At 35.8% G+C, this 10,492-nt stretch overlaps 1 protein-coding gene across 1 annotated transcript in view; it reads right to left on the bottom strand.

Moving 5' to 3' along the window:
• LOC117122125 (contactin-3-like) overlaps positions 1 to 4,340 on the bottom strand; it is a 34,108-nt gene extending 29,768 nt beyond the window's left edge. Inside the window, exons 1-2 of the mRNA XM_033267606.1 lie at positions 4,185 to 4,340; positions 1,469 to 1,547 (exon numbers count right to left, since the gene is read on the bottom strand). Of these exons, the coding sequence (XP_033123497.1) occupies positions 1,469 to 1,520 (52 nt within the window). The 5' untranslated portion in view covers positions 1,521 to 1,547; positions 4,185 to 4,340. The remainder of the gene's footprint in view (positions 1 to 1,468; positions 1,548 to 4,184) is intronic.
• Between the last annotated feature and the right edge of the window lie 6,152 nt (positions 4,341 to 10,492).

Consider the following 10,492-nt stretch of genomic DNA (forward strand, 5'->3'; position numbering starts at 1 on the left):
AAAGCTTGCACCCCCCTCCCCACATTCGAAAACTTCAAAGCAAAAAAAATTAGGCTTGGCTTATGCTCAAGAAAATGGGTTAATGCTTTCTCAACTTCCCTTTATTGACGTTCATCAAAACACATCAAATACTACGTTCAAGAGATATACTTTAACATACTGTATCTGTCACGGTTTAACGTGTATTCGGGAATCTAAGAAGCAATATTTTTCAGTGGGCGTGGCCACCGAAAATAAATTCCACGCCCCTCATATTTTTGGTCGCACCCCCCCACCAGCCCCCCATTTTAATACTGCTAGATACGCCACTGATTGTATGCCCATATATAGTAATGATGTGATGTCATCATATACATATATAGGCATGTCACATTTTGTTTGTCAAATAAAATGTCACAAGTGAGAGTTTCCTAATGGCCAAGTAAGTAGATGTTTTTTACCGTAAGTTTATTTACTGGTTTACAGTACTATAATGGCATTGCTACTTTCTCTTCAATATTCCAATTAGAAAAATATTTTTAAAAATTTCAGACATAATTATCCCATCAGTCTCCCTTACCATTAATAAAATATTTTCTCTGCACTTTGGAATTTAGATTTTATTTCACAATCAATCAAAAAGAACAACATGACTGTACGATAATATCTTCAGATGAAGCATAGTACATCATGCTAATTAATCAGCCATAAGAATAATATGGAATATGAAATTAGGCAGTCAAATCTGCCATTAGAAGTTCTCTATTCAACCGGCATAATTCATTTCTAACAATAGCAATACAGTGTTCATAATCTATATGGATTTCTTTTCAAAACCATTCTCATCAATGTTCATCGCATGTACCAGGTATTATAGGAATTGATCATTGCCCCTCCACTTGGAAATTGGTCTTGCGGGAAACATAGGGGGTTAATTGGCCAAATGAGAACCATTGGTTCTTTTTATAAACGAGTGTAAAGCCGCATGATTCTCTTAGCAAAGTAGGCTTACAGGACTGAGTTTCTTTCCCCCGAACAACTTTGGAAAACTATGAACTTTTCTCCAACAAATTAAGGATTTTATCTCTTTTCCCCAAGAAAATTGAGATGTTAATGTGTTTTCTAGAAACATTCACTATCATATTTAAAGTTTAAATGAGAAAATCATCAACTTGACTATTCAGCGGATTTCATTTTTTTCAGAATTAATTGTAAATTAGACATCACAGTAGATATTTAAAGAACATTAATGTAAATTGAAATAAGGGGTTTTAAAGTTAGGTTCATATTGCTTTAAAAACATTCATATATTAAAGTATGTTGACTTAATTGTGTAGAGCACCATAAAACACCGACATATTATTATCAAACTTCACTGGAATTCAGTACTGCAAATTCAATCACAATTGATAGTTGATAATTTCTAAATATTTAAAATATCAAATCACAATAAAAAAAAAAAAGCAATTAACAGTAAAGTAAGACTTACGTGCTGATGTAGTAGCGAAGAGAAATACACATAAATATACTGAAGACTTCATCCTGACTATCTTTTTAATAATAGGACCCTGAAGAACAAAATTTCAGTAACTCATCAATGAAAAAGAAATCTAGAAAGAATACTGTAGTATTAATATGAAGTTAAAGACATGTGAAAATTTCATTCCATCCCGACAAGGACATTCATATTTCTTGTTGATATTCACTTCTTCGGAATACAGAATACATTTCTCCCTCTAATTAAAGACCACCTCCAATTAAAGACCACTCTTTTTTGTGGTCCCAAATTCACAAATGTCTTTCATCTTTATTATTCTACTTAGAGACCAAAGCACCTAAAGACCATGGAAACCACGATCGCAAAAGTTGTCTTTAACATAAGGGAGGCCATTAGCAGTTCCTCCTTAAAAACTTTCTAATTTACTCAAAAATTAAAGACCACTTTTGTGTGGTCCTAAATAAAAAGACCATGAAAAAACCATAGTCCCAAAAATGGTCGACTGGCACAGGCCATCCAGAACCCTTTGGATAGAGTTTAATTTACATACAGTATCTATAAATTTGATAATAGATTCATTGTATTTATTTTATTCATTTTCCAGATAAACAAACATACAAGAAAAAAAAACAAGAAGAAGATGGGTTGACAAAACAAAAAGATGCAGTACTGTTTTCAGATCAAGAGAATGAGTTTTCACAATCGTGATTATTAGTGTCAAATTTGTCATTGATACTTTTGATGCAGGCCCATTAAAAAAGTAAAATGCTAGTATTCCTATAAGAATCCCCTTTTTTACAGTTTACAGTATATTCAGTTTTCTTAGTAGTAGTGTTGTCATCATGTATTAGATTAGACCGAAAGACTGGCTGAGTAGACGATGTCAACTCTCTTATAAGCGAAGGCAAAGCAGGTTGGCCTGGGCCTCATGATGAGGATTCATGCCTTCCTTGATATGGCTACATAGATACATGATGTGACTCTGATTACTGAGTGGAACCCTAGCAATTACACCTATTTATCAATGACAATATTATAATAAGAAAATAATATTATTCGCTAGTCGCACCGCTCACCTCACACTGTGGTGTGGGCGATCTGCAATGCCGGTCTTGAAAGATGATGTCACACACATTTTGGCTCTTCACTGGGTGATGGTGATGTAATGCATGATTTACCGTACCTTTAGCGAACTGAAGTAGAAATATGGTACTGTATCTCTAATCTAGGCATACCTAGCCACGACGTTTTTTAAATCATCACTTTTAGGAAAGGCAGTTTGGAAGTTTGGTATAGGGGTTTACAGTATACTCATTCTAGATCTAGCCTAGAGCTCCTCTAGGGTGGGTAAAGAAAGGCCTAGGCTTTTCTACTCTAGCCCACCCAGAGGTGACGGAACTAGGGGGTGCTATGTTATGGAGAGTAATGTGTGACCGGAAATGGTCTACATCAGTTGGTTGTTACCATGCGCCAGTGATGTTGGAGTATAGTACAGCAAGATGAAACTATTATGTAGGCCAAATGAATAAAGTTCGGAGTTTATCGGGTAGATTAATGATTATTGTACATTTTAAGCACTAGCTAAATTCATAAGTGTAAGCTAAATTATGGTGATTAATTTAATTAGCGAGGAGATTATTATTTCGAAGTTCTCTCTTTCCAAGAGGGGATGCAAATGCTTTGTGAAAATGAGTACGCCGCGGTTCTCATTTGCACAAAGAAATACACACAACTGGTTAGCTAACAATATGCCAATACATGAACACCTGGGAAGGAAGGTTCAATCACGTTGTTGCCCAGCAAACGTCTTCGTCTGTACTGTGTGGGGGGGGGGGGGCGCGTTACTGATGTACTGTAGCGGATGACGATGAGGCATACATAATAAGACTAGGGCTAGGGCTAGGCCTAACTAGACAGTGCAATAATATGTGATAGAAAGTAAACTTTCAAAAGAAATAAATTAAAATTAAATTAAAAAAAGCAAAAACAAATAACTAAGGATAATTCAGTTGCAGAGGTACCTTGTACGTATTAGGCCTACAATGCTAACAATGCGGCTCTTGTATCCCTAGCTAGCTAGGACAAGGCATCCATGTGCAAAGCAGTGGTGTTTGTTTATCCATGAAAAAAGTTTGCCTTACCAGGAAAAGGTGACGTATTCTAGCTTATGACGTATGCATGCTAACTGTATTGTGAGTGTGACGTCACCAAAAAATGAATATTTTCTATTATAACCAAAATATTAATAACTACAAGGTTTCTGGGCATAAATTCCCTTAATACAAATTAAGGGTTGCACAATCTCCCTTCCATACAAATACAGCTCCCACTGATGTCTCAGTCGAGAAATACGGGTAGCCTAGCCTAGCTGAAGTTTTTCTCGCAAATCTGACCACGAAACCATATCCAAATTTCACGTTCCACCTTTGACCCTGATTTGTGCTTCGCATTCACCGCAGAGGGCGGCGTTCCGGGAACCCTGCGTCTAGGCCTAGTATAGGAAGTCCTCTCTAGGGCCTAGGCCTGTAGCCTAGGCCCCAAGATAGGCTAGGCCTACTTCGTTACTACTGTACTATCAACTAGGCCTAGTCCTAGGACCAGGGCATAGGGCCTAGGCAAGGAGGCTAGCTTGTGTAGGCCTCGGCTATGCCAAGGTAATCCAACTATATAGTATAAAAATTGAGAATGCAAAAATAAAAGGCCATACCTTAAGTTAAATTAATGTATCTAGCACTACATCGGAACGTTAGTCCTCTATTAAATCAGATAGCCTAGATCAGCTCTAGGCAACAGACAAGACGCTTCTTGTCGCTTCTGTTTTGCAAACTCGAATTCTGCAGCACACAACACATCCATCATAGAACTAGATAGGTTGAGCAAGGTGTAGAGGGCGGGCTTGTATTTTCTCCTCCGAAGTTAAAAATAATCATCAAATTGAGGTATATTTGGTATACCAAAACGGACTTCGGTCATCTTCCAACTCCAGAGCTATAATCAGTGGCGGATCCAGTAAACGGAAAGCTGAATTCATAGATTCTTCGCATATAAAATATATGAATTCCCATTGAATAAAAAAAAAAATCACCATCAAAACACTAATTTTAATATGAATTGAATGAACAATCCTGTCTAGAAATTACGCCCGCAAAAAAAAAAAAAAAAAAAAAATTGGTTCGTGTGGGAATTGAATTGAACACACAACCACCAGGTTTGCTATCATTATCCAGCATCAACTAAATTATAAACTGCCTTAATTTTTTTTTTTAAACTGACTCGTATGGGAATCGAACCCACGACCTTAAAAAAAAAATTTTAAAATTTAAAAAAAAATTTGCCCCGTGTGGGAATCGAACCCACGATCGCCGAGTTTACTACTCCTGATCCAGCATGACTAAACAGAGGGGGGTAAACCGCGGCCCCTAAGCCATAAATGCGATAAACCTAGTACCACACCAAGTACCAGTTAGTCAACTCTAATCCTACTAGAAAAAATTCTTCGTATATATACACTGCAGGTTAATATTACGCATGGTCATGGTGTCAAACAAAAATGGGCTGTGGGCCAAGGGGGTTTATTTTTTGTCTAAAAATGTATAATTAAATTTATAATGGATTTATGATGGTTACCATCTCCATAACTTACACACCTTTTTTTAAATAGACAAAAATGTTGGAAAAATTAATTATGCAAATTAGAAAAAAATAGACCAATCATGTTACGAGATTAGATGTATTGTGCTCGTTGATGACGTCGCGAATTGCGAAATAACAACCTTTCATGTTCCAGCCTGGAAACCAGTCAATTCGAGCGGATGTCACTTCGAGCGAAGGCCAATTCGAGCGAATTCGAGCGGATTTTTTTTTCGAGCGGATGCTAGTTCGAGCGGAAGAAGATCCGCTTGTGCGAACAACAACCTGTGCGAGTTATATACGAATTACTTTAAAATATCTATTATTTCTATTTTTGAGCTAACAATTTGCTCAAGCTTTGCCTGGGTGCCAGGAGAAAGCCCCAGTCGGTTCCGTGGAAGACGCCTATAGACTTATGTATAGCAAGTCATATTTAATGGATTTTTAGGTTAACAAATAATAAAGTTCTATTATTTGTTCTGAATGTATATGGTAAGTGAATCCTATTGGGAATAGGAATTATAGCCTGTCATCTCTATCTTAGAGTAAATAAATGAATAAAGAAACGAACATACCCACATTCATAAAAATAATGATATATCTTTAATTGTACTAACTTAGTCAATGTTATCCTTTCCACAAGTTTAAAAAAAAAAACAGTGGGTTTTGAACTTTAGAAGAAAATTGGTATGATGTCATTATTACTGACACTGTTGATTGTCACAGGGGCGGATCCAACATGTTTCAAAGGGGGAGGGGGCACACAACAGTTCCGGAATAGATAAATGAGTAGCACATAATATTAATATGCATTGACATTTTTAAAATAGTGGCAAAAACCGCCCCTGTCTCACACTACTACACCATTCATTTGTGCACCTTCTGACACACCTACCTACGTAAAAATAATTTAAATTCCTATGGTGATTAACAATTACACAATTAAAGTTGCTCCCATTTACAAATATAGGCCTAAATCGTAAATCTACAAATACAATTACAAAATTATATAATTCAATTACAAATATAGTTTGCTTTTTTTAAATACAAAACCCCAATCAGTGGCGGATCTGGGGTGGGGGTGGTGGTGAATAGGGTGGCTAGCCATCCCCCTTTGTTTACCGTGAACAAAAAATAATGGTCACTTGTCTTGTGTGTGTGCTTCTCGTGCACTCTAGTAAAACATGCACTTTCTTTTTTAAGCATTTTTTCTGTGGCTTGAAGTTTTCTCAGGGCATTGCCGATTTAATCACCAAATTGGGGGACTTCGTCTTCGCTTCGCACCGTTAAAAGCTACCGTATATTAACTATTAGCACATTACAGTGGCGGATCCAGGGGGCATACTATGGGTCCTGGCTTACAAAATTCATGCTAACTGAAGGCGGATTCAGACCTTCGCCCACTGCTCCCAGGCGAAGGTCAGGGTGAGAATTCAAAATAAAATGTTAACCATTTTTCCAACAATCATACCTACTTTCCTTAACACTCATTTTGAACATAATCATTAGGAAAATGTTTAAATCCACATTATCCTATACATTACGCTTTTAAACTGATTGTACTGTAGGCACTACCAGAGAGAGAGAGGTATATTTCCAATACATCATGGTCTTCCACTTCTATAGCGCATGATACAGTGCATAGCAAACGTTATGTAACCACTAATAATACTTAGGTCCAGTGGCGTAGGTATGGACAGTGCAGTCAGTGCACAGCACTGGGGCCAGGGGCTATTGGGGCTCGTTCGATAGGTCTAATGATCTAAAAATATAACTTTAAAAAAATCCTATTTAAACTTTAAAAGGACCCTTCAATAATAATAGGTTTTAGATGCTATATATTATTGATTATATTCATTACAATTTACCTGTTACCTATTTCCCAAATGCTGCAACTAAAAAACAACAAAACGAGCCCTTACGTATACGATGCACTACTTTTTTTAAATCACATTTCTAAAGCAATAAAATATCGTCACGCACATTTGTGTTTGTGGTATTAATGTTGGTTAAACTATTATTGTGTACGTTTTCAAACATTTCAGATCATCATAACATTATGAATACATTTTAGATTCAATTCACTGCAAGTAGGTCGATGACTTTTCTATTACTGAATGGTATATGTTATTTTCGTGACGATAGACAATACCTGGATTTGCGTCAGGAGTATCAATTTGGGGGCCTGTATTTTGCCCAACCTGTCGTGAAAATATATTGAATACCCAGTGCGTGATTCAATATACATTTTTAAATCACATTTCTAAAGCAATAAAATATCGTCACGCACATTTGTATTTGTGGTATCACTGTGTCCCACTATAGCCAATTTGGCAAACCATTGGACACAATGAAAAAGAATAGATTTTTTTTGAAAATATTAAACAAGATATTTATAGTTTATCATTGTGTCCCACTATAGCCAATTTAGGGCACATAGGAAAAATTATTAGATCACTATTTTTTTTTAATCGGAACAACTGCTTCTTTTAATAGATGAGGGAGGGACTTTTTTATTTGGCAAGAATATTGTAAATATTGTATAAAAGCAGGTTTAATTTTTATTGTTTTTTAAAGAAAACGTATTTCCAATCACAAAATTACATTGTTTTTTATGCTGTTGAAAAATGATGTGGCCAAGAAAAATAAACATTCTTTTTTTAAATTTCCGCATCAATATTTCCCAATTTTGTTGACGCGGGCTGGAGTGATGATCTAATAATTTTTTTTGTATAGGCATAATTATGATCTGTTCATTGTGCTTTCGATTTTGATAATGATAGGAATGATAGGAGCACTGTATGATCAATGTGCGCCAAAATAAATAGATGATTTATTAACATAAAAAGTATGATGCCGTTTATTTGTACAATACTGCTATTGTTTATCAAATTTGTTGGAGTAATGTAGTTCATGTGGTTATAATTGGAAAGTTATTGATCTATTAGTAAATTCTATAATCTGGTTGTTGTACGCATATAGACATATTTTTTACATTGTTCATTTTATTTCTTTATTCATGTTCTTTGCAATTCATGACAAAGTAAACTCAACCATACATATTCAAAAACAGAGCGACGAAAAGGACCTCCACGAAACTCTTAGGAGCTTTTAAAATGGAGCCCCGGTGTTAAAATTAAAGTTTGTTTAGACATAAAGACAGTATATAACTGCGTAACTACAAAGATACACCCCCTCTCACCCCAACAGTCATATTTATTTGATTTACATTTATTTTGAACATTGCCATTAGGACATTGTTTAAATCCACACTAGCCTATATTTTACACTGATTGTACTGTCGGCACCAGAGACGTTCATTCCCATTACATTATGGTCTTCCATTTCTATAGCGCATAATACAGTGCATGACAAACGTCACATAACCACTACTAATTCCACCTTAATTCGGAGTCGCTCAGCTCCGTCTTACATGTGTAAATGTTCGTATTGACACTGTGTTTTTAGCATTGTTTTAAAGTAATAACCTATCAGACATTTACATGAACAACAAAACGAATGGAAATATATTTGTCTTGTTGTTTTCAGCAAAGTGGCGTATCCATATTTTAAAGAAGGGGGTGCTGATGTCATCAAGTCAGTACCATCGTGGTGGCCGGTAACGCAAAAATTTCAGTATTTTATACCACTGGATGCCCCAAAATGGAACTTACATTACCTATTAAATAATAATGTTTTTGACAAATTGAGTAAAAAAAAACCCAATTAATTAATTAGGTACCCGAAAATGAAATTTAAGTACTTACCGGTACTATTCTAAAAACTACTATATTCAACTGAGCCCCACTATGGTTGGGGCTCAGGTGAGAACATTTTGAGAAGTTGAGACCCGTTAGATGCACAAAAACCATTGAATAATACAAAATTTACGATATCCCTGAGCCCCACCATGGCTTTGGGGCGCAGATGAGTCAATTGCAAGAATTTAAGACTTTATAGATGCCCCAAAACAACACTCGGATACTTAAAATTTATGAAAATTTTAATCCATCTATCTCAGCCCACCTTGGTTGAGGCTGAGGTAAAACAATTTTAAGAATTAGAGACTTTTAGATGCAGGACTATCTCCACCTGAGCCCCGTCATGTTTATGACGGGGCCTTCATGTTTATGGCTGCATGAGATAAAGTTGGAGAATGGCACTTTAACACTTAAAATTTATGTTGGTTATTTTTTAACATTTGAAAAGGGGATGTCAACGGGACGCAACTGCCAAAAAACTTGGCAGCAAAAGGACGCTACCAATAAACAATCAACAAACTACCGGGTTTCTGGGTTGATTTCCAAGGTACTACATGGCTCAACTATTTTTTACTTTAGGGTTAATTGGTAAAAATCGCACACAAATCATACGACGTCAATGACAATGCCGGGGACAGCAACCCGATCTTGAGATTAATTTTCAGAATAAAGTTATACTAAATACCTTCTAATTACGAACTATTGTCTTCAATTGTCATTGTTGGTCATTCAACTGTCATTTCATTTATTTTTGTCTGTGATATTACTATTCTCTATAATCTATAAATCACCCACATAACAACGTCACGTTAGATCGATCGGTGGGGATGCCGTGGTGACGCTGGTAGGGTCAAATTTCGTCGGAAGGTAATTCTTGCTTATGGTAACCACATGCTTATCTAAGATTATACTGACACTGGTTTCAAATCACGGTCAAGTAGTTAAAAATAGCGCCCCAACTGCTTATCGTTCCCCCCCCCCCCGCGAGACAGACTTCAGCTTGAAGAAATTAGATACAACTGCAATTTGTATTTAAAAGTATTAATGTATTAATATTTTTAATTGTTTTTAAGTGATCAGGTAATTCATTCCAAACTTTAGCACCTCGAAATGAGATATCACTTTGGCCAGTTACAGTATTTGAACGCTCATAAACATAGTTGCTCCTATTTCTAGTATTGTAATTGTGGATTGAACTAAAATTCTGAAGGTATGAACTAAAGATTGGAGGCAATTGATTAGACTTAAATTGAAACATAAAGACCGCAACATTTTTTGTACGCAAATCAAAAATATTAAGCGTGATTGAAGAAACAAATAGCAAAGCAGAAGGATAAAGGTAATGGACATTGTAAACAGACCTAAGTGGCTTCTTTTGTAGAACAAATATACGAATCATATTTTGTTTTGCAGTATAGCCCCACACAGTGATACCGTAATTTAAGTAGGGTTATTTTCCGAATAAAGTTATACTAAATAACTTCTAATGATGAATGATTGTCTTCAGTTGTCTTTGTTGGTCATTCAACTGTCATTTTATATATTTTTTCGGTGATATTACCATTCTCAATAATCTATAAAATATACCCACATAACAACGTCACGTTAGATCGATCGGTGGGGA

Source organism: Anneissia japonica, unplaced genomic scaffold, assembly GCF_011630105.1.
Source record: "Anneissia japonica isolate Jap-2015-1 unplaced genomic scaffold, ASM1163010v1 scaffold1208_len1460985_cov181, whole genome shotgun sequence".
Lineage (NCBI taxonomy): Eukaryota > Metazoa > Echinodermata > Crinoidea > Comatulida > Comatulidae > Anneissia > Anneissia japonica.